This window comes from Eleutherodactylus coqui, chromosome 2 (genome assembly GCF_035609145.1).
Source record: "Eleutherodactylus coqui strain aEleCoq1 chromosome 2, aEleCoq1.hap1, whole genome shotgun sequence".
Taxonomy (NCBI): Eukaryota; Metazoa; Chordata; class Amphibia; order Anura; family Eleutherodactylidae; genus Eleutherodactylus; species Eleutherodactylus coqui.
In genome coordinates, this window is record NC_089838.1 from 29,793,859 (window position 1) to 29,818,758 (window position 24,900).

The 24,900-nt window shown below is 46.6% G+C and overlaps 1 protein-coding gene across 2 annotated transcripts; it reads right to left on the reverse strand.

The window, feature by feature from the left end:
* Positions 1-1,027: 1,027 nt before the first annotated feature.
* On the reverse strand, positions 1,028-23,447 carry TIGAR (TP53 induced glycolysis regulatory phosphatase). 2 transcript variants are annotated; one of them, XM_066590541.1, is made up of 6 exons: positions 23,345-23,447; positions 18,213-18,250; positions 15,599-15,720; positions 14,157-14,234; positions 8,567-8,677; positions 1,028-2,324 (listed from the first exon to the last, which is right to left on the reverse strand). In XM_066590541.1, exons 1-6 carry the CDS (start codon positions 23,410-23,412, stop codon positions 1,875-1,877), a joined length of 867 nt encoding a protein of 288 aa, XP_066446638.1. In that variant the 5' UTR covers positions 23,413-23,447; the 3' UTR covers positions 1,028-1,874. The 2 variants fall into 2 exon arrangements, with proteins under 2 accessions (XP_066446638.1, XP_066446639.1); XM_066590542.1 differs by lacking the exon at positions 18,213-18,250 and having other exon boundaries at positions 23,345-23,442.
* Between the last annotated feature and the right edge of the window lie 1,453 nt (positions 23,448-24,900).

Below are 24,900 nucleotides of genomic sequence, written 5' to 3' on the forward strand. Positions count from 1 at the left end.
AAAACACTTGTGTGAGTGTGGCAGGGAGGAAATAAAACTCCAGCCCTGCTACACCCAAGAGTCCCTGAGAGAGGGCCTTGTGAGGTCCACGAGAGGCTGTAGCTCGGAGGAGCGTGGGGCTAAATGGGGACTGACATCCAGGATCCTGACAGGGGAAGCACACCCGGCTGGGTAAAAACAAGTGATGGACTGTGTTATATAGTTTAGGTACTAGACCTCTGTTAGAGAGATAACGTGTTACTTAGCGGCCGGACAATATGCTTATGTGTATGTATGTACGAAGAGTCTGTTATTATACTGTTTGTTCAAGTACCCCAAATAAAATGGATTTGTAAATTCTGGCCTGAACCGTAGGTTTCTGAGGTGCGACTACTAATCTAGGGTGGAGAAAAGATGGCGATCCTGTAAGCTTTATACACCCAGGTTGTCAAAGTGTATACAGGTATTTAGTAGGTATGTAGATGTTGTGTGCAATGTGATGAGTGCATGCTAAGCCCTTTTTTTCTGCAACATCCAACTTACATAGTACTATTCTATGTTGTGAGCAAAGATGCCACATATGAACATGGACTTAAGAAATTGCTGTTTTTGCATCTCTGCAATAGCATTAAACAACAGTATATTATATATGAACATATACATAAAACTGCAAGCTGGACTTTTTTTTTTTTTTAAGCAAGGAAGAAAAGCAGAGTTTTTCATCCCCCATGCTTTCTAAGGTTTATCCGACCCCATTTATTTAAATCTGGTGAAAAAACATGAAAGAAGTCATACTTGCCTCACTCGATCTGCCACTGCTGCTGTTTCGAGGGTGTTCTGACAATGGGACATGCCGAAGTGAATCAGAGATGGGCTGCAGTGGCCTCTGGTATTTGATATTATCGCTACACCAAGAAGTGAAGAGCAGTGGGGGACCAGGTATCATAGGTAAGGGAGTGGCAAGAGATCCGGTGAAGTGACCATGGCTTCTTTTATGTTCTTCTACTACCCAGGGCAGATTTAAAAAATAAATAACCAACTTTAGGGGTCTTGACAACGCCTTTTAATAATTCCGTATTTGTCCGAATTTGTTTTTGGAGTATCTCCTGGCTTTGGTGAATCTCTAACTCTGACCAGGAGGGATATCACTACACTCAATGAGGGGGGAAGGAGTAATTCTGTTGGCATGATTAGACAGTTGTCACTTTTTAGGCAACCCTCTTCATCCCACCAATGACCTTTTTACATGGTTGGGGTGAGGAAGACCTTCTGAGTGGGCCCTGAGTGGTGTTCTGCATCACCCTACTTGCCCCCAGTCATAAAAAGTCTACAGCGCATTATATATTTTTTAATTGGGGTTGTCCATTTTTGTTAGAAGGTTCCCCAATGATAAGCACATCACAGGGTGTCTCGCTCCCTAAATTAATTGTCAACTGTGGAGGGATCCTGCTGCACCACCACAGGAGGAATGAAGCATTACACAGTGTCCGTTAAAATCAGTGGGATGTCCATATAATGTATGAATGTACTGGGTGCTCCAAGAGAGACAGTCTTTACAGACTCAACTTTGGCTAGTACTCAGGGGTCTTGAGTAGGGCACCACCTCGTAATTCTTGAGTAGAATAATTAAAAATGGGTTTTTTAAACTAGACAACCTCTCTAAGGAAGATTCTAAATATCCAGCTTCTCTACAGCCAGGCGTGAAGAATACTGCCATGGTAACTTGTAAGATCTGAAGAAGTTACTTATGTTCAGAATGGAATATCTCAGTGCCCTTTTAAGATAAATAACATGCTACAGTAAGGAAAAACATACTGAGGATATCCATCTGTTGGAGGACTACAACTCCCAGCATGATCTTACCAGCCAGGCACGCTGAGCAGAGTCTGCAAGTGTCATACAACATAATGGCTAGTATCCGCATTGAGGTCTGCTAAGTGATCGTGGCGATTGATGCAAACGCAACGAATGGAGGGTTTACTTATTTCCCCAGGTTTAAGACTGATGATAAAATGGCTGATGCCCGTGTTTGGGCTCACGGACAGTTCTCGGGACTTCTTCAGGTCAGGTGGAAACGTAAAGTGAAGATCTTCTACAAAGTACTTGATCCAGTTCCTCATGTAGGCTCCGTGGCTAACCAGCAGAATATTGGCATCTAAGGAGAGGTCATTGTTGTCTTGGCATTCAGCTTGGTTTTCGTTGCTGTGATTTATAAATGGGGAGAAGTCGACAGCGGTCACACGCTCACGTCCTGCTGCGCCAAGAGCCGCTTGGTCTATGGCACTTGTCTCATCCACTACCATCTGGCAGAGGAACTCAAAGAAGTCCTTGGCTCGAGCTCGAACCTAAGTAAAAAATGAAAAGCTATATATGAGACATCAAATTTAAAGTGAACCCGTTATTTGGTCCTGGATATGAAGGTGGAGCAGGGTGAGCAGTAAATCTCCTATGCTATGACCAAAGCCTTTGTAGGTCTTCACTGCTTTCGGTATTTTCTTGCATACAAGACCCAATGCTAGGCACTGGTGACCCTACCAACCATGTGCATTTATAATGCTGTTCTCTTATGTGACAGATGATACCTTTGAGCCCCCTCAGGCATTCTCGTCTAGGTGGACAGCTACCGCTATTCCTTTTTTTTTAGTTGTAGCACTGGATTAACTTTTTCACCTATATATACACACCTGATATAAAACGTCTACACACCCCTAAAAAAAAAAAGCCATGTTTTTGTTAACCTTTTCCAATCCAATGTCAGGCATGCCCCGACACCATCATTTTCCTCCACAGCTCCGATGTCGGGACAGGCCCGACACTGCAGCACAGGAGTGCATCTGCACCCGATCGTCAGACACATCGGGTGTAGATGCACTCCTGCACTGGTCCTCATCGAGGACCCCCGAGGAGAAGGCAGAAAGGGTTAGAAACCCTTCCTGCCTTCTCCTTTACATATTACATAGCGCTTAATTAGCGCTATGTAATGCACGGAGATTCCGACCGTCGATCATGTGACCGCCGGTGTCAACTCACCCCCAGCGGTCACATGAACGCCGAGCCGGGAGCCTGAAGGGAGAATGCAGAAGTATTACTTTCGCATTCCGCCCTGCGATCATGGGACAGCCATTGTCACCTGACCCCCAGCTGTCACGTGATCGCCGAGTCGGGAGGCTGAAGGGAGAATGCGGAAGTATTACTTCCACATCCCCCCCCCCACGGTGTAGTAACCACCTGCACCGTCCTGAATTGTCAGATCAGGAGGGTGAAGGGAAAACTTATTTTTTTCTCATCCATTCTCCTCAGCTCCAATTTATTTGGAGCTGGGGAGAATGGATGAAAAAAAAATAAATGGATTGGAAAGGGTTAAACAATCCGACAAAGATGAATTCTTCTAGATTTATTTCCACTTTCAATGTTACCCATTATTTGTACTATTTCATTGAAAAACAATCAATTCTTTTGTGGTGGAAAAATTCATGCACACCCTAAAACTAAGACTTTGTTGATGTACCCTTTGACTTTATGACCGCATTCAGTCTTCTTGGGTAGGTGTCTATCCGCATGGCAAATCTTGACTTGCAATCTTTTTTCACTCTTCCTTTCAAAAGCGCTGAAAATCTGTCAGATTGTGAGGGCATTTCATGTGTAGCGCCCTCTTCAGGTCAACCTGCAGATTTTCAATGGGATTCAGGTCTGGACTCTGGCTGGACCATTCCATAACGTTAACCCTCTCCAATCCACTGTCTGACGTCTAAAGACATTATGATTTAAGCTCCGATGTTGGAAGACGTCCGTCGGGGTTCTCTTACTGTATATTGCCAGCCTCTCAGCTGTCGGATCCTATCCAACATGTCCCCTCATACAGTACTGGCTTTAGCCAGCAGATAGTGCCATTGTATAATGGTAAAAAAAGAGTAAGCCCCTTAGGAAAACCAGCATACAAATTGGATTAGAAAGGGTTAATCTTCTTCTAGTGAAGCCATTCTTTTATTGATTTGGTGGTATGCTTTGGGTTGTTGTTTGCTAAAAGGTGAAATTCCTCTTCATTCTTCAGCTTTTTAGCAGACCTGAAGGTTTTGTGCCAAAATGAACTGATATTTGGAACGGTTTATACTTCCCTCCACCTTTGCTAAAGCCCCAGTACTAGCAGCAGATGAACAGACCAAAAGGCTAATGCTGCCTCCATATCTTCATCGCTTTGCACTAAACATACCTTTTGGAATTTATGGCCAAAAAGTCCAACCTTGGTCTCATCAGACCATAGCACGTTCCCCTACATACTTTTGGCAGACTTGATGTACATTTTGGTAAAACATAGCAGAACTTAAATGTTATACTTTGCTAGAAAAGGCTTCTGTCTTGCCACCCTAGCCCACAGCCCAGACATATGAAGAATACAGAAGATGGTTCTTACATGCACTACACAACCAGGACTTGTCAGAAACTACTTCTTTAATGTTGCTGTAGGCCTCTTGGAAGCTTCCGGGAGCAATTTTTTTCAGATCTTTTCGTCTTTTCAAGACCCCCAGTTCTTGGTAAAGTTACAGTTGTGCTAAATTTCATGCACTTCTTGATGACCATCTTCACTGTAGCGCCTTGGAAATTTTTGTTCTGCTTCTTCTGACTGATACCTTCCCGGATTCCTCTGAGGTGCTGTAAGCTCTTTACGGACAAGAAAGAAAATCCTCCAAGAAGAGCTGAACTTTATAAGGGCTAAATCAGAACCCCTTAAATAATGGCAGCGGAGTACGGACTACTATTTTCATGAGTTTAAGGCCTCATGTCCACGGGGAAAATCGGGCCCGCTACGGATTCTACATGTAGAATCTGCAGCGGGTCCCTCCTGCCCCGCGGACATGAGGGCTGAAAATAAGAATAAATAAGAATTTACCTATCCGTAGCGGGCGGCGAAGCTCTGCTCTTCCTCACGGCCAGATCTTCTTTTTCGGCCGGCGGATGAATTCCTCACGCCGGCGGCACGTCGCCGGCACGTCGTTGACGTGCCGCGCGCATGCGCCGGGCACATCCGCCGAGCCGAAGCAAGGGAGATGCGGCCGTGAGGAAGAGAAGAGCTTCCCGGCCCGCTGCGGGTGAGTAAATTCTTTAAATTCCTATTTTAGGTCTCCCGCGGATCCGGACGGCTTCCATAGGCTTCAATAGAAGCCCGCGGGAGCCGTCCCCGCGGGAGACCCGCACGAAAATGGAGCATGGTCCAGATTATTTCATGCTCCATTTTTTTTAAAATCCCTTTTATTGACGATCCGCAGGTATTTATCTACCCGCGGGTGGTCAATGCATCCCTATGGGGTGCGGATCCGCGTGCAGGTAATCCGCTGCGGATCCTAAATCATATTTTTCCCGTGGACATGAGGCCTAAATGTGATTGGCTGATTCTGAACACAACCACACCCACACATATAAGAGGGTGTGTACACTTATGCAACACAATTATTTTAGTGTTATTTCTATTTTCCACCCTAAAAGATTTCAGTTTGTTTTTCAATGGAATGGTGTAGATAACGGGTCACATTAAATAAAAGTGAAATGATTCATCTTTGTTGGATATTTAAACATTGAATGGGCGGATTACAATACCCAGAGAGGTTATCAAAATTGGGGTTACTTATTTTTAAAGTAAGGATGGCTGAGGGTCGACTACTAACTATGTATAAATATGTCAGGGGACAATACAGGGATCTCTCCCATCATCAAAATACTAACGAAGACCTGTATTTCCGTGTGTGAGTGAGTGGGTTTGTGAGTGAATTACATGCTCCGCCCCTGACCACATGACAGTGACATCATCAAAAGTCCTTCATCCCCAGTGAGGGAGTTACATGGGCCCCTCCTGATCACATTACAATGACATATCACAGTTCCTGTATGCACACGGCTGCTGTCTGCCTAGGTCTTCATTAGTAACCCATAGCAACCGAGGCCGCAGGGGGGGTTTGTTAGCCGTCCGTAATCTGCACAAGGATGCAGGACCTGGGATGACGTCACCATCATGTGAAAAGGGGTGGAGCATGCAACTCCCTCACTGGCAATGAAGGACCTTTGATGACGTCACTGTCATGTAATCAGGGGCGGAGCATGATGGTGATGTCATCACAGGTCCATCTCCAGTGGCATGCTGCTTCTGATCCTTGTAGTATGGGATAAACAAAGTATGTAGCAGAGCTGTGTGTGTGACGTGCATGTAGCATAGCTGTGTGCACATTGCACCACCAGAAACATTGGTGCTAGAATTTCCTAATTATTAGTCTATTTATACCCAGGACTGTAACAAGGGGGCGCACTCTACGCCAAGAGGAAAAAAAGGTTTCTACACCAACATAGAAGGGGGTTCTTTACTGTAAGAGCAGTGAGACTATGGAACTCTCTGTCTGAGGAGGTGGTGATGGTAAACTTACTATAAGAGTATAAAAAAGCCTAAACACCTTTCTTGAGTGTAATACTATTACATATTATAGTCACTGATTACTTCAGAAGGGCTGCTTATCCAAGGATTATTCTGATTGCCAGATTTGGAGTGGGGGAAGGATTTTTTTCCCCTCTAAATGAGAAAAATTGGCTTCTACCTCATTGGGGTTTTTTTTTTTGCCTTCCAACATTGGGAGGTAATAGGCTGAATTGGATGGACATGGGTCTTTTCCCAGCCTAACATACTAGGTTACTATGCATTTATATAAGGCTAGAGCTCCAACGGCTGCTTGACTGTCACAATGTGATCTGACTTCTTGCTGCAGTTTGCCTGTCCCTTTCTTCCTGTGAGGTTGCACAACGGTTGGCGTAAGCTACGGTTTATACTATTACATAGAGATGAATGGCACAATGTAGGCACTGCTTATCCGGTCTGTTACAGGTTGCTTTAGCATGAAGTTCCTTCCCCTGCAGCAACGTGTAGCTTTCACGAACATGTTCTCTAGCAGCTGCACAGCATATTACACAGTTCTGTTGCCCAGCTGCTGCAGAACATCACAAGACATAGCCGCTGCACAATTTTTCTAGCTGCTGCACACTTTTTTTTTTTAAACTATGAGAACGTTACATATCCACCATCAGTGCACAGGTATCTCCAGTTACTCATCATAAAGAGGTTCTGTAGCAGCAGAGGTGTGTTATGAAGAATAATGTACATCCCTCTACTATAACTAAGGATATTAGGAGTCATCTTCGGGTATATACGTATACATTTACTCTCATTTTATATGGTCAGTGGCTTCTATTCTTATAACTTGCGGTGCGGGTATTATCTTATCCAAGTAATACATAATCAAGGTGTATTGGTGACAAATTGCTATTTAAAGGGCATTAGTTATCATCTTTGAGACCTATAAACTACGTTAAGGGGCTTAAAGATGAGGGGATGGGGAGTCCGGGGAGATGCTTTTTATACTTACCAGGTCCCCCCGTTCCCGCGCTGCGCACCCTAGAGATCAGTGCTCGCACACAGTAACTTTTTCACAAAGCTGTGTGCGCATGCTCTCTCATAGAGATGAATGGAAGAGTGTGCGCACAGCCTTATGAGAAGAGTCCAGCTATGCGCATGCGCTGATTTCTTGGAGGCACAGTGCTGGAACTGGAGCAGAAAAAACAGCTCCCTGGACCCCCATCCTCTTACCCTTTGAGCCTCATAGTGTAGTTTATGGGCTTCAAAGGTGATGATAGATGTCCTTTAACCCTTTCCAATCCACTGTCTGACGTCTAAAGACATTATGATTTAAGGCTGTACAGCTCCGCTGTTGGTAGATGTCCGTCGGGGTTCTCTTACTGTATATTGCCAGCCTCTCTGCTGTCGGAGCCTATCCAACGTGTCACCTCATGCAGTACTGACTTTAGCCAGCAGATAGCGCTGTTGTATAACAGCAGAAAAAGCGTAAGCCGCCTAGGAAAACCAGAAAACAAATTGGATTGGAAAGGGTTAAATCAGGTGATGTGTGCAGCTCTCCCCCCCCAAGTCCTGTTCAATTCCCTGCCCTCTAACCTATGGATTCTGATGCCAATCTGCAACAAAAACTGAAGCGGAGAGCAAGGAATCGAGCCAAGACCCAGGGAAGTACTGCCCCGAAAAAGTATCCAACCAATATATAAAGGCAGGGCATATTGGTGGCGACTCACCACTTGTAGACTTTCAAAAGCGGATTCTCCGCTGCTTTTTTTTGCATGGATTTGTATCCAAAATCTGCATAAAAGACAAGCCGTATTTGCAGCAACTCCCTTACGCTCTCCCTGCGCCATTTGCTCTGGATTTGCAGCAGACTTTGCACCAATTCTGCATAAAACCTGCGGCGCATCCAAGAAATAAACTACTGACTTGAATTGCAATCCGCGCCGTAGTATATACGCTGCAGATTGTTTCCACGAGGGGATTTGAAAGACATGTGGAGAAGAAAAGGGACGTTGAGAAGGCCTAAATCCACGTGTGGATCCACGGCAAACTCAATCTGCAGCCCGGCCATGCATATCTGTCACTGATTTTGAGACGTGGAACGCATCATTTCTAGAGCCCGCTGCATTGTTCCGTATCGCTAGTATGTAATATACTATTATATAAGCCGCAAGGGATTTTCACCCATGGACGACTTACCTGATCCAGGGTTTCTCCTCCAGGAGGGGTGTATGAAGGACACTGCTCTCCCGATTTCTTCGCCATGATCTTCAGCTCACTGAGAGGTTGCCCCTCCGCAACGCCGTATTTCTACAACACAACATTGTATTATAATTGTGTCCTCATTACAAGGCAATGACTTTCATCTGACATCCATGTTATCAAATATTCTGGATTATTGGAGGACTATAGAAAAACGTACAAGACCTGCTGCTATAACCTTGACCTCCCTAACCGCTTCTTCCCGCTCGGTCTATTATTTCTGGTGAATAAAAGAAATGAAAAAGGAGGGTGGAGCAAGACCCAGTGAGGGGGGTGGAATATTTATGGAGTACAAAGTGTTTCCAATGATGGAGTATTTCGAATGGTGGAGGTGCTGCCAACCAGATGACGCTTCACCAGTGTGGGCGTGAGTGTAGCGAAAAGGAGGTGACAAAAACTGGTATGGAGGCGCAACCCTCTAAGTTACTAGAAGATGAAGATAAAGGTCCAATATGTGATGGTGAAAGCACTTCTTCTTTATTATTTCACAAATTAAAAACCAGCAATAGAATACGCGTTTCGGGGAAGAACCCCTTGTCAGTTCGGCTGGATAGGACTGAATTCCAAAGGTGTTTTGGATGTGTCGGAGGTCCTGTGCAAGCACTTCTGTCTCCCCTGTTCTCCTGCACACACAGGACCTCCGACACATCCAAAACACCTTTGGAATTGTGTCACCATTTCTGGTGACATTGCACATTATAGCACAGTTGTAACCTGAGAGCAAGTGCTGGCTTATCAGATTGGTTTATAACTATAGGATACCTTTTATAGCATCTTTCTTTTTATATAGGATTTTGGTAATGGCCTAGTTAGATATTATTGTGGAGGGACTATTTTGTATATATTTTGGATAATCACCTTATGATAGGTGTTTTTTTTTATATACTTCTCCTGTTTTGGGAGTATAACGCTTCTGGGATATTCTTGTGTGTACGAATGGGTTAGTCTGTAGCTCATCTCTTAATATGACGTGATATCACAGTGGTTTACTTACAATCTAAATCACTTTACAATGGGTTTTGTTGTGTTAAAGGGGTTTTCCCAGTTGTAGCTTTCCTGTAAAACCAGTTCCCATCCACTAACATAATATAAATACTCCCAATACTCACCTCTCCCAGTTGTGTCCTGCACCGCTGCTTCGGGACTCCCCTCTGATGTCACATTTGCAGGCTGTCCCCTCCCGTTTACGGGACGTTGCAATCAAAGACAGAGCAGAGTGCTCAATTGCTGAGCTCTGCCATTGGCTAAAGCAAACACTGTGGGATACAGCGTGGAGAAGTGAAAATATGACTATTTATTAGTTAGTTTATGGGGAACTGGTTTTACGGAAAAGCCACAACTCGGACAACCCCTTTCAGATGAGACAATAACTTCCTAATGGGGTAAGATGACTTTCTGCGCCGTAAATTTATTTATTTTTTACACAAACCAGGGATGATTTTCAGGGAAGGGCTTATATTTCAAGCCCTTCCCTGAAAATCACTGCAGGGGTTGCCGACATCCTATTGCTTTCAATGGCGCCGCTGGCAGCAGCCGCTGCCCCGTTGAAGGCAATGCTGCACGGACCTGCATTCACGCATGTTTGTGCACGTATGTGGGTGCGCGGTTTTGTGCACACCTATGTAGTCACACACTCGTGTAAAAGCACCCTTAGTTTAACCTATGTAGGTTTTTAAGTGATTTTATTGCAGTTTTCCTGTATCTTGGATATACTCTAATAAACTCATTTATCTTCATGCTAATTAGGTCTGTGCCATACATTTGTGTGTGGGTCTGCTTTCATATAGGTTTAGAATCTATGGGTGAAATTTACTAAGAGTGACCTTTCAGTGCCGGTCTTAGTATAACTTCCATCAGCACATGATGCACCTGAGGCTCAAACATCTTCATGTATTAGGCACATCTTGGCACCTCTGTGCGCCTACATGGAAAGTACTCTAGGTCTAGGACATTATATTGCAGTTTTAAACTTCGTGCCTGTGCTGCGTTATCAGATTCTCCATATTATCAATTTCTACATTAAAAGGAATTCCATTGAATAGAATTATAAAATATTTGCCCCCCCCCCCCCCCCCCCCCGAAACTTTATATTTTTTGTGGGAGGATTCAGAGAATTTGCAGGGCTGCTGATCACTTAACGTACCCGCAATTGTCCTGTAAACCACTCAAATTCCTATATAAAATAGAGCAGTAACTAGCACTCCCTCTAGTGACCAAACTAAGATACTGCGGTTCCATCTGTCATGATTTATTACAGCATTATTTATAATAACTAGAGATGAGCGAGCATACTCGTCCGAGCTTGATGCTCGTTCCGAGTATTAGGGTGCTCGATTAAACGAGCACTGACCATTGAATTCAATGGAGCCGGCAATACAGCTGGCTCCATTGAAAGCAATGGGCTGCCGGCGAGCGCGGGATGAATTTTCAGGAAGGGCTTAAAAATATAAGCCCTTACCTGAAAATCATCCTAAAATGTGTAAAAAAAAAAAAAAAAAAAAAAAAAAAAAAGTATACTCACCTTTCCGCTGCAGCCGGAGTTCAGCCGCGTCTGGCCGGCAGTTATCCTGAACTGCACTGAGTAGTATTCAGCAGCAGCACTCACTCACCCATTCATGAATTCATGAATGGGTGTGAGTGAGATCTGCCTCTGATTGGTGAGGCTGTGACCAATCAGAGGCAGCTCATTCAGCAGGTGAGGATTTTAAATCCCCGTCTGCTGAATACTACACAGAGCAGTTCAGGAGAACTGCCGGCCAGACGCGGCTGAACTCCGGCTGCAGCGGAAAGGTGAGTATACATTTTTTTTTTTTTTTACACATTTTAGGATGATTTTCAGGTAAGGGCTTATATTTTTAAGCCCTTCCCGAAAATTCATCCCGCGCTCGCCGGCAGCCCATTGCTTTCAATGGAGCCGGCTGTATTGCTGGCTCCATTGAATTCAATGGGCTAACATCGTTCATCGAGGAGAAGGATCTTTATGCTGACAGTGCGGGGGGGGGGGTCTCACTCCTGCCACTATTGTGGCTTAATAGTGAGACCTCGGAGCCCGAAATGCAGCCTTGCATGTTGCTCCTCGCCTGCCCTATCTATTTCTGTGTTTTTTACATGACTTTGGTGATTTGCTAAGATTTTCACAAATGAAAACCTTAGCGGAGCACCAGTCATATACAAAAATGCTCGAGTCGCCCATTGACTTCAATGGGGTTCGTTACTCGAAACGAACTCTCGAGCATCACTGAAAGTTCGACTCGAGTAACGAGCACCCGAGCATTTTGGTGCTCGCTCATCTCTAATAATAACCTTTATATAGCACCAACATTCTGTAGCACTTTACAAATTAGAGCTTACAAGAACACACAAAGTCAGACCTTACATCCAGTCTTAAACTGATAGACAATACGAATAATAGGAGTGATGGCCCTGCACACAAGAGCTTACAATCTATGAGGAAATAGAGGAGACACAAGAGGCAATAGTGCCATCATTTATATAACTAGGGTACTATACATAAATCTGTATGATCCGCTCATTAGCCAGTATCTGTACACGTACAGATATGAATTGTATTAGGGTGTATGTGGGGTGGGGGATATATTGAGATCAAAGGGGTTGGTTTTTGAGGGAGAAGGAGAAGAGGGGTAAATAGAGAAAAGTTAGATTAGGGAGTATAACAAATCTCCTTAAAGAGAAATGTTTTCAGGACACAATTAAGGCTGTGGGCATTGAGAATCAACCTGGTTGTCTGGTGTAGCGCATTCTAGAGAACTGATGCAGCTCATGAAAAGCCTTGGAGATGGGAGTTGAAGGGTTAGCCTATGGTCAATAGCAAGGCACGGTAGGGTAGTGGACAGAGATGAGGGAGGAGATATAGGGCAGCGCATCACGGTGGAGAGCCTTATGGATGAGAGTGATAGAGTTTAAATTGACTTTAATATTGGATACGTATCTAGTGTAGTGACCGGCACAGGGTGGAGGCATTGGTGTAGCGGTTAGACAAAAAGAGGAGCCCGGCTGCTGCGTTCAGGATGGATTGGATGAAGGGGAGAGTTTAGAGAGTGGAAGACCGGTTAGTAGTGCATTACAGTAGTCAAGAGTAGAATGGATCAGGGCAACAATAGTGTTTTTTTTCTCCTGTTTCCACAGTAAGAAAAGGACGGATTTGGGAGATGCTTTGAAGCGCGAGTGACATGAGCATGCAAGTGAGTGAATATACTGAGTGACCCCAGGTCAGAAATATGACCCCAGGACAATGGGCGTACTGACTTGCAGTTATGTTAGCATCGCACACTGAGATAGAGAGAAGGCAAGAAGTCAAGTTTCTCAAAGATTTTAGATGGGGTTGGGGTCATGTGTCCATGCTGCTGCTCCATTCATATCAGCCAGTGTGTTGGAAATGGAGTACGAGCGCTCAGCAATCTCCAGTGCCATTAAAATGACTGGAGCGCATGTGCGGCCCCCACTTCATTCATGCAGAGATCATCCGAGATCGGTTCTTGGCATCAGCGGGGTTCGATCAGCTAGTTATCCCCCATCGTGTGTGAAGGTGATAACTTGAGGTCTTGGTACAACCCCTGTAGAGTGGAGCACACCGAGGAGTTGATCTACACTGCCAAGTGCTGCAGGGAGATCCCGGAGGATCAGCAGAGACCGCCGGACACTTTTAGAACGGTGGCTTTAGTAGAGTCCAAAAAAAAGAGATTGTAAGGAGTCAAGAAGAGAAGATGCAGAGAAATAGTATATAGGATATAGGAATGTGTTGTTAGGAATATTTGGAGGGAGACACATAAGGCTGTATTCACACGGGCGAGTGCAATTTTGGTCAGTTAGAAACTTACTGTTTTCCGTGTGATTTTCATGCGTTTTTGCAATTTTCCCATGCGATTTGCATGTGTTTTACATCTGTTTTTCATTTTTCACTATTCTATACTTCCTGGCTCTTTTTTTCATGGGGTCCTCATAGCAACATGCATTAAAAATAGATTGCAGTCGCATGCAGTCACAAAATATGTGACGGCAATGCATTTGCTTTATGCCACATAGAAAATAAAGGACAATTCTTAACCCCTTCCAATCCACTGTCTGACGTCATAAGAGATTCTGATTGAAGGCTGTACAGCTCTAATGTCGGAAGATGTCCGGCAGGGTACTCTTACTGTATATTACTGGGCGTTCTGTTGTAAGGGGCCTCCCTAGCATGTCCCATACCGCAGTACTGGCTCTAGCCAGCAGATGGTGCCATTGCATAATGCCAGAAAGAGAAAACCCCCTAGGAAACCCTTAATCCAAAATTGGATTGCAAAGGGTTAAACAAGAATCACAAAAAGAATGCAAGACACGCAGCGATTTTTCGAATTTGAACCACTGGTAAAGAAATAAATAAATAAATAAAAATCACATGTGTTAATCTATTCAAATGAATGTTTTTTTTTTTTCTGCGCAATTTCTGCCCATGTCAGACTCACATGTGAAAATAGAGGTTACACTTGCTAGTTTCAAACCCAGCACCCCAGTGCCAACCACTTACCCTCTCCCGCAGCCTGGCATCATAGTTTATCTTAATCTCCTCACTCGGCTTGTTGCTCTTCATTATGGTACACGCCGTCTGCGGGGGACGATAAGCATTATTACTCAAGAGTTATTATATAACATTTCTATAGAGGCTGCATTGAGACGGCTGTATTCTAGCTCCATATTTAATGCGTGATTTGTGGACCTTAAGGCCTCCTTCCCACGAGCGTGACGGGCTCCGCCGCGTAATATTCCGCTGCGAAGCCCGTCACGGCGCCCCCCAGAGACCCTATACTTACCTGCGGGAGATAGCGTGAAATCGCTTCCCCGCCCACCGCCGCCGCGTCACCGCGCGTCACCGCCCACCGCCGCCACGTCACCAGCCGTGTCACGTGCCGCGGCCGGCCGTGTCACGTGACGCGGCCGGGCGCGTCATATGACGTCATATGACGCGCGGCGGTGGGCGGGAAAGCGTTTTTTCACGCTATCTCCCGCTGGTTACAGCGGGAGATAGCGTGAATGGACGGCTTCCATTGACTTCAATGGAAGCCGTCAGTGCGTACAGCCCGTCCTCACCCGCAGAAAATAGAGCATGCTGCGGGTGAGGACGGGAGAAATCGCGATGCGTAATTCCGCGGTGGAATTACGCATCGTGAGCATGGAGCTATTAGGTTCAATAGAACCTAATAGCTGCGGGCAACGCAGCGGATTTTCGCCGCGAATTACGCGGCGGAAATCCGTTCGTGGGAAGGAGGCCTAAGGCCGCCTGCAGACGGGCGGGTCGGATCTGGCGGCGAGAATTCTCGCCGCGGGACCCGACCCGAGCGCCTGCAGGGAGGAGCGCGTACTCACCCGCGCCCGGCAGCCCCGGCTCTTTCATGTGCCGGCTGCCGGGCAGCCGGCGCATGCGCAGACCGGAGCCGGTGGCCGGGTGAGTGACGTTTCTGTGCGAGGCTCTGCGAGACCCGCACATAAATAGGACATGCTGCGGGTTGTTTGCGCGGCCAAACCGCGACCGTCTGCATAGGAGTGCGCATTGTAATGCACTCCTATGCAGGCTTTCAGTGGCAGAAATCTCGCCGCGGGATTTCCGCCCGTGTGCAGGCGGCCTAACACAAACCTAATAGAATTGTATGTATCTTTTCACATGGCAGTAGTTTGCACTACCTTTTTTTTTTGTTTTTGTTTTTTAAACGCAGCATGTCCTATTTTTTCTGTTTTTGCCCCCGTACTGCTATTATTTTATATTGGCCAGTAGAAAATAAAACAAACGGAGGCAAAAACAGATCAAATACTGATGAAATCTGGCTGTAATGTAATCTGTAATGCACAGACACCATCAGCACACCAACACTAGCTACTACAATACTGCCCCCTATGGACAGGAATAGGGCACTGAACAATTTTCGTATCAGAGCTGCATGGACCGTAGACATCACGGTATAGAAGGGCACTTACCTGTTTTGCGCGGATAAGGTCACTGGAGAACACATGGGTAAATCTGACATCACTCAGGAACCTGCCGGCAGCTTCCGCCTGCATGAACCCTATTTCAGAAAGGGGTTCATCTACGCCCTGACCTGTGAAAAGATGATGCAATGGAGGTAGAGATATCCTAATAGTCATTGGAGCGCCCACAGTGCACTGGTCTACGGTAACAGGAAACCAACAGAATTGGGTTGTCTGACTAAAGACTAAAACGCTGTGATTTAGTCTGAAATGGAGTTGTTTGAGAGCAGCCTAAGAAGGCCGCTCTTCATAGATTGTGGTTGCTTTGTACCAATTTCCTCTAGGCCTGGATAGACTGTGCCATTAGAGGCATCCATGTATATAAATTCATTTGCCAGAAGAGGCGATTGGTTTCTTAACCCCTTAAAGGATAAATTATCAATAGTTGATCGTATGTCTGCACCAAAACACACATGGGTATGGAGTGGAAGCAGTTAGCTCCACCCCATGTTTAGTGGCCGATGCTTGTAATTACAGCTGCAGCTTTCACCTATTTTAATGAGCACTGGGCCTGCAATTACCAGCGCTGGCCACTACATAGAGGTCAGAGTCGTCTGCTTTCGCCCTTACCCCTGTGTGTTGTGGCCACCTGATTGACTGTCTTTTGCTCATTGAGATCTGATGTGTGATATAAAAGAGTTGCCGTAATTTTTATTTACCAGTGTACATTAGTGGTATCCCTAGGCTATGCCACCAATGTCTGATCTGATCGCCGTGGCTCCTGCTGATCGTTAGGATGGAGTGGCACCGGCACGAGGAAGGCATTGTACCAGTAAGCCTCCATCTGATTTTATCAGGCTGTATGGTTGGCTATTAAATCAAATATGACAACAATGTGCTCTTCCACAGAACTTGGACCTGTGGGTTTCCAGAAGCACACTGCTGCAGGTGTGGTTAATTTGGCTGGCTGATGGTGTGGGGTTCATCAGCCAGACAGTCACCTCCGGTCTGCTGCATATAAATACCAGCCCCTCTCACTAGCGTGTGCTAGTCATTTATCTCATTCCCTCTTAGAATGCTGGTGCTTGGAGTCATGCAAAGTCTGCTTTGGATTGGCTTGCTTGCGGTTCTGGTTGGGATTTCCTAATCTGTTGGTGTGAACAGCAATGCCTTCAGTGTCTGCTGTAGGTGTCCGGACAGGAGGTGTGAACTGCCCTGATCAGTGTGTATGTTGTTTTTTCCCTTGTCTTGCGTTTCTGCCATTTACCATCTATGGTGAACCAGGCTCCTAGGTTCCAGCGTGGAGCCGTCCCTATTGGGGCGATTGCCCCGCTTGCAGGTAGGCAAGGTGGGTTTTAGTTGTTGCAAGACAACAAGGACCCTTGATGCAGGCTTGTGAGCTTCTGTACTTTGGCCAAAGCACTAACTAATACCTCATATTTATGAGTTATTCCATCTGCTGTTGTGTGTTGGTGTTCTTGGTAAATGTTTTGGCATTTGTTAGTCGTTGTTGGATGTCGTAGCATTACAGTTCTGTTGTTGGTTGTTAGCAGGTGAGCGTTTTAGGGCCATAGAATGTACTCCGCATTGTCAGTCTTGGAAGGAGAGGCGCATCATTTTCTTGCCACATTCATAGACGCATTCGTGATATTCCTGAAGACTTTTTTTTTTCCAATTCACTATAAAAATCCTTCCTAGATGTCATAACTGCTTCTATAATCTGCATCTTCATGCAATTCATGAGCAAGGGCTTGTGTAGAACCTGTCGGTGAAGATGTGATAGCCTCTACCACTTGTTTGGCCTTGCACCAAGTTAACCACAATCAGAGATGTAACTGGGAAATCAGGCCGAATACATCTTTCTGTGGTGGCCTTGCCATAATCGAGACTGTGTGAAAATATATAGCCACTTTGGGAGTCGTAAAGGCAAAATATTTGTAGGTCCCACTTTGTAGACTTCTTTGGATTGTAGCATTTGAATTCCAACCTTCCTTGGAAGCCCACTGGGCTCTTCTCTACAGCCATGTTTCTTCCAGGAGCATGCAGTCCTTTGGCGCTCTTGTTGATGTAACCACTGACCTTCTTCCCCTTACCCCTTCAGGTACGTGCACGTCCTTGCGGAGTGTCAGGAGGAACTAAATGCAACATCCCAAAAATTTGTAGAAAAAAGAGGCGGGAGAAAGCATCCCTGAAGAATGGGGGTCCGTTAGGCCATTCGTCTGTAAATTAGTCAGCTAATTGCAGCTTCAAATTCAGATCCACATTCATTAGGACTCCAAAGAACGCCTCCATTTCTTCAGGCGAAAAATCCTCTTCTAGCGCAGGGACTCCTAACTGTACATACATGTGCCGGAGAGCCTCCGACAGTGAATCGCACCTTAGCACGCTCATATACATGTGACGGACCTTGTGAGACAGCAGAGCTACGCAGGAAAATCTGCATATCAGACGAGGTCCAACACAGGATTGGAAAGGGTTAACCAGATCCCTATTGGCTGCACAGGAAGCAATTGCGGTAATAGGTTTATATGAGGGAAATGCTGAGAATGCTATTCCACAATGTACAAGTAAAGTCATTATGGGGTCACTGTCCCTTTAAATCACAGTATATATTATTTCTTACCTTGAAGTAGTTTTTCTTTGTTGTATCGCGTCTCGCCACTGAGGAGGAAAACAAAAAGAGAAAATGTATTCTTAGTAAGACTATCAGGATCAGAAGCCATGTGAGAAAAACACCACAGAGGTCTCTGTCTCAGGCCTCATTCACACGAGCGTGAAAGTCACGCCAACGTTACCCGCGCAAAAAAATTGTGGCTAACTGCGCAAAAAAATAGTGTAGATGGGTGATTTTCCGCTATCAAGTCCTGAGTTTAATTAGCAGCGAAATTGCCCATTCACACGATTGGGAGATGCGTGTCACTGGAAACGAGGGCTGCTGCTCCGAGAGGGGAGGATGGTGAAGGAAAGCCCCACGGGCTTCATCGCCAGGAACTCCCTTCATCTCCTGCAGGGAAGAATAAGGGATTACACAGCAGCGGGGAGAGAAGGAATTCCCCTGCAGGGGAGAACGAGGGAATCCCCGTTGCAGGTAGTCAGCGAGGGTGGGCTTACAGGGCTTACCCGAGAGTGGGGGGCTATGGGTGAACCCCTCTAACACTGCCCTCTCTCTCCCCCCGCCATGGGAAATCCTCTCTCCCGATCTCCGAGGAGCTGCTTTGTGCAAAGTTTAGTGTAAGCGTTTGCTAGAGGAATATCCCTGCTGCAGGGAGGGAAGGAGGGAATCCTTCATAGCAGAGAGAGAGAGTGCTGTTCTAGAGAGGGCGGGGTACAGGTTTGTTCCAAATGCCCCCCCCCCCCCCCCTCAGGGAATCCGTGTAGCCACATCCCTTGCTCTACCCGCTACGATGATTCCCTCAATCTTTCATGCAGGGGAATTCCTTATTTTCCCCTGGAGGGGAATGCCGTTTTTTTATGCTGACATGAAGGGAGTCCCTAGCGATGAAGGGGGTTCCCCAGGGACACCCTTTATCTCCCTGCTGTGGGGAAATTCTTCCAGCCCCATGGAGATGAAGGGGACCCCGGGGAGTCCCTCTCATCCCCGCAGGGCTACCCTGAGAGCGGGGGGACCGCTGGGCTAGATGGAACCACCTTTTCCCCGCCCATCTAGCCCTGCCCCGCTCCCTCTGCTATTGAAGATTCCCTCCTTCTCTCCCCGCAGCAGGGATACCCCTATAGTAAGCGCTCACACTAAACTCTGCACAAAGCAGCTCCGCCTTAGTAGAAAACGCTGGGTTTACAAATGCAGCGTTTTTACTAACTCCTCTATGAGAGTGACCTTAGGAGGACACCGTAGTCTTTTTTGAAAAATAAGATTTTTTTTTTGGTTTGTTTCCTTTAAACACCATATTTTTGATGTACGATGCTGATGTTTTATGCTGCAGTGTCCAGATGTTTTTTTGCTGTAGGTCTATTGGAAAATATGAAAAGCCGCTTTTTGTTTTCCCCACCGCTTTTGCAAAGTTGGGGTTTTTTTTGTAGTCCATTGCATGATTTCAAAATTGCAGCATGTCCTGGGTGCCCCAATTTTTTGGCATTCTCCTGTAAGCTCTACAGGAAAAAGAACACATTTGACTAAACACTGTCTGAAGAAAGCCTGTTACCGGAGACGGGTAAAAAGCATGGCTGGAGGGCTGCCAATACAGCTTAGAGCTAAATCACGGCTGACATTCTGGTTGCTAAGGATCCAGTGCCTAAGGCCGTGTTTACATGGGGCCAACCTGCTGCAGATTTATTTTGGGGGTTTTCAGCACGGAAAATCCGCAGCAATGTGGATAATATTCGCAAAATCTCATCCACATACTGCAGAAAGACTCTGCACTAAATTGGCGCAGAAATTGAGTTGCGGTACGAAATTTAAGTCTGCAGCCTGTCAATTTTAGCAGCGAATTGGGGAGGAAAACGTGGGGATAGACTTCAATGGGAGAAACTGAAAATTGCACTAAAATCAGTAAATCTGTAGCTGCAGGTTTTCTGTGTGGGAAATATGGCGATAATCTGCAGCAAAATAAGCAACAAATCCACAACAGCAGCCGCGGACTTCATAGAGCAGGGTCTCCCGCTCAGGACCCCCTTTCAGCAAGATCAGCTCCCGTTCTGATGGACCATGTGCCATCCTCGCATGCAGGATGACCATTCATGTGAATCACCACCCTGTAATACTATATTTCCAGAGTAAAGGCCCATTTACACGTAACGATTATCACTCAAATTAGTTCAAATGACCGAAAATTAGTGATAATCGTTACACGTAAACGCGGGCAAGGTAGACTTAAAATCTATCGTTCAGCTAATGAGAGATAAAGTATCTCTCAATAGACCGCACGGTGTTATTTCCACGGGCGCTGGCAGATAACATTGTAGTCTACTGGCAGCCGTGAAGAGAACAATGCAGCTGTGTGATTAATGGCCATTAACACTTTATGCAAAGAGATCATAAAGTATTTCAGTCTTTTGAAAAATTATCTTTTTGTGTAAATGGGCCTTAACTGTCAAAATCTTCTTAGAAGCCAGACCAACTCAAGCGTATGGTTGACTATGGCTTCCTCCGGCAGAATCAGCTATTTGCCAGAGGGTGACGAGAAAAAGGGCTGGTGAATTCCGCTTTTTGCCCTCATATTCTGAGAAGGGTTGTGGGTGTTGGCACAACCCCTTTAACTCTATGAGGGGGAAAGTATGGCATTTATTGCTCTGACGCCTACAAGCATAGAACTTAGATCGACTTAGAAGACCACCCAACATATATCACTGACATCCAAAGAGCGCATCTGGCAAGGCCGCCTGCAGACGGGCGGGTTGGATCCGGCGGCGAGAATTCTCGCCGCGGGACCCGACCCGAGCACCTGCAGAGACGAGCGCGTACTCACGCGCGCCCGGCGGCCCCGGCTCTTTCATGTGCTGGCGCATGCGCAGACCGGAGCCGGCGGCCAGGTGAGTGACGTTCCTGTGCGAGGCTCTGCGAGCCCCGCACAAAAATAGGACATGCCGCGGGTTGTTTGCCGCGCGAGATTTTGCGCGGCCAAACCGCGGCCGTCTGCATAGGAGTGCGTATTGTAATGCGCTCCTATGCAGGCTTTCAGTGGCGGAAATCCCGCGGGAAATCCCGCCGCGGGATTTCCGCCCGTGTGCAGGCGGCCTTAGAAGACCACCCAACATTTATCACTGACATCCAAGGAGCGCATCTGGCACGGACAACCTGGTTCACACACACCGCAGCTCCATTATCATCATCCCTGGGGTCTCAGAAATTGGTTCCCCAGTGTTTTTTTTCCTCTTTCTTTTTTAATTTGACGGAAAGTCTGAGTAAGGCGGATTTGCCGCGGATTGCCGTTGCATATCCGCACTGCAGCAAAACCGCTGCGTTTGCAGTGCAATGCAGCACAAATGAGATTTGCCAAAAAGCTGTTCTCACAGGACGGATTTTTTCCGCACAGCCGCAGTGCGGAAATGCAACTGCGTCGCGGTTTTAAAAGATGCAGCATGTTCATTCTTTGGTCTTTTCCGCAGCGCTTTTTTGTCCATAGACCTCTATGGACGCAGCCAAAACCGCACAAAATACGCGAAAAAAGTAAAAAAGCGCTGCGGAAAAAAAACGCACGAAAATCCGCAGCAAAATCAGCAAGCCCAAATTAACTTTTGAAGCGGTTTTGCCGCAGAAGCAGTTCTTCTGCGGCAAAACCGCGACAAATCTGCCCTGTGTGAACCCAGCCTATACAGGTGATCGCAATATCACTGTGAGAAAATCGCGGCGATATCTCATTTTTGCTCATGAGATGTCTGAGCGTCAGCGCTGCTTTCTCTTGCAAAAACATCACTGCCGCTCGCGATTTTCTCACGATAGACAATAGGAATTCCTAATGTTAAAAACACATCACATCTGCCAAAAATCACAAGTTTGTGCGTTGCAATGCGATAAAACGAAGATTGCATGGCGAAACATGGGCGATTAAGAAAAAAGCAAAACACGGAAAGATAGAACTTGCCGCTATTTTTTTTTCACACAAGCATCGCAAGCGTGAAGGAAACCATTGAAGAGGCTGGGTTTCATAATTCTACATTTTCGCGCCATTTTATCGCCTGTATGAAATCTGGCCTGAGGCCACTTTCAAGGGGCTGTGAAAGTTGCGCAAGATTTGTGCGATGCCAGATGGACAAATCTTGCACGGCATGTCCTAACTTTCGGTGTTCCCTCAGAGCGCTTCGCCTATTGTTTTCAATAGCGCCGGAAAATACAAAGGGCCACCCGAGTCCAATTAGGAGGATTCCCAATGAATACAATGGGAAACCCTTGCCGATCCTCTGGCGTGGGGAAATCACACGTTCCCATGGCCCGATATCGCCGTGTTAGACTAGCCTAAGGCTACTTCCACACAAGTGATTTAAAAATTGCGCACAAGATTTTATGATTGTTTTGTATTAACACGGAACAATAATTGGGCAGTTTTGATCGTTCCCTGGATCATCACCATGCCTGTAGTCAACCATTCTGCCGCTGCCTTCCATTCAGCAGATCGCTGGGACTCCTGTTTACACAAAAGGTTTTACGGCAGACGAACAATGATTTTTTAAGTTCCGCATGAAACATCCAATCAGTGACGGAAAAGCGATTTAGCGCAGATTGTCTGATCGCTGTTAACACCTATCACACAGATCACTCGATCTAATATCATTTGCACAATACACTGCCCTGTCTACCATGCTTTACACTGCAGCTTCTGTGTATCAGCAAAAGCCCAATATCCACCTTGCTGTACATCAGTTCACCAACTGATTTCAAGTGAGGGCAGGGCAAATATAATCCAACAGCGGCCATAAATATACCAAGGCACATGAGCCCAGAAAGCGGGCATCCCAGACTTAAAAAGGGCATCAGGGATTAGGTGTGTTATGATGCCATGGATCACTTGACATGTCACCCATGATCATAGCCATGTGATCACATAACCCTATGTGGGCATTGTGTGACTGTCGTGTGATGCCCCCTTAATGTCACTGCAAATGCCATGTAGTGCCAGTCATTATATTCCTGTATAGCATATATTCCATTATTATAGCACCATGCCTATGTCCCCCATACTGGGCTCCCATCCTACCCGCACGCCAATAATAGCCATGCCCCGGCTGCTAGGCTATGACCTTTCCCAATGCGGCTCCCAGCAATCCTCCGAGCACGGAAAGAGTGAAATAAGGGCCACTTACTGCCTCACGATGGTCAATGCGAAGCTGGCCATGTCTGGAGGTCGCTGCAGCCGCACACAGCTCCGCATTGCAGGGCGACTCCAGCGCTGATACAATGTATCACTGGTTTCCAGAGAGCAGCCAATCACCGCGCCGCTCACAAGACGCTGCCTGAGGCAGAGACAGGACGAGGCTCCTGATTGGCTGGCGCGCGCAACGTGGACAGTGATTGGCGTGAGCGCCTCCTTCTGTGGGGAAGGAAGATTGTAAGTTGTGCGGCGGAGACGAGAGTCTTGTGAGGTAAGAAGGAGCGTCTGAGGAGAGGACGGCGGGGTGTGAGGGAGGAGGGCTGCTCGGTCCTTGCAATGGACGCTACTTGTTATCTCACGTGGAAATACGAAATACTTTTCTGTGACCGTCTGATAATCCGGAGGTAGCTGTGTGATATACGGTATATCCCTCAGGGTGCGTTCACACGGTGCGGATTTGGTGCGATTTCATCCTTCAGTTTGAATTCAACACTTGCAGATCCGCACCAAAATCTGCGCCAGAATGCACGACAAATCTGTGACCTGCGGACGCTTCACGCATCGGAAATGCTGCGCAATTTCTGTCAGGGCGGATTTTGACGCGGAATCATCTGATTTTGGCCGCCTGCACACGACCGGGTCGGATCCGACCCTGCGCCCGGCTGGTGACCCCGCGCCCAGCTGGTGACCCCGCGTACCTTCCTATTCCGACCTTTCTGCAATAATGTTTACGGAGGGGCTGACCGCACGGAATCCGCCTACAAATGGGGCACGCTGTGAATAATTTTTATTATCTCCACCCCTCCCCCCCGTGAGTGGAAAAACGCAATTGATTTCCGCTCGTGGGCAGGAAAAGCCGCTTTTCCGTAGCGTGCTACGGCAGGTTCTTGCTGCGGGATCTGGAGGCGGCCGCCGGCTCAGGACTCGGCAATGCTAGTGCAGCCGGCCTTCAGATACCGCGCTCACCCTCCTCTCGCAGTACGCCGCGCCCCGGCAGCCACTAGTGAGCGCCGAGCCGCTGGTCAGGTGACTTGGAAGCGGTACTCTGCGCTCACTAGAAGGCGACGGGGCGTGACGTATTGCGAAGTGCGGGGAGTGGCGCAGCTGGTGACTGGGCAGAATTTTGCCGCCTTTTTTTTTTTTTTTTTAACGCGGAAATGCCGCAGAATTTCTGTTCCGTGTGAACATCCCTTTTTACGGACTGAATGTGGATCCGTTGACCCAAGATGTGCGCTCCGCCCGTACGGACGCTACGCAGACTAACGCTGCCGTTTTATTTTTCCCACGCATCATTTCCTATTCTGGTCTGTATTCATGGACCAGTAGGGCCGCAAAACGCTGCGGCGCGGTCACACAGGTGCATTTCCTGTCCGCAGTCAGCCCATATTTTTTGCGGACAGAATAGGGAAATGGCGCTTTTTGTGTGTTGGCTGATGTTGCTGTGATTTTTTTTATTTTATTTTTTTTATTTATTTTTTTAATATATAGGGGGGGGGGGCATGAAATGCTCAATTTTTATTTTTATTTTTTTTGTGCATGACAAATACA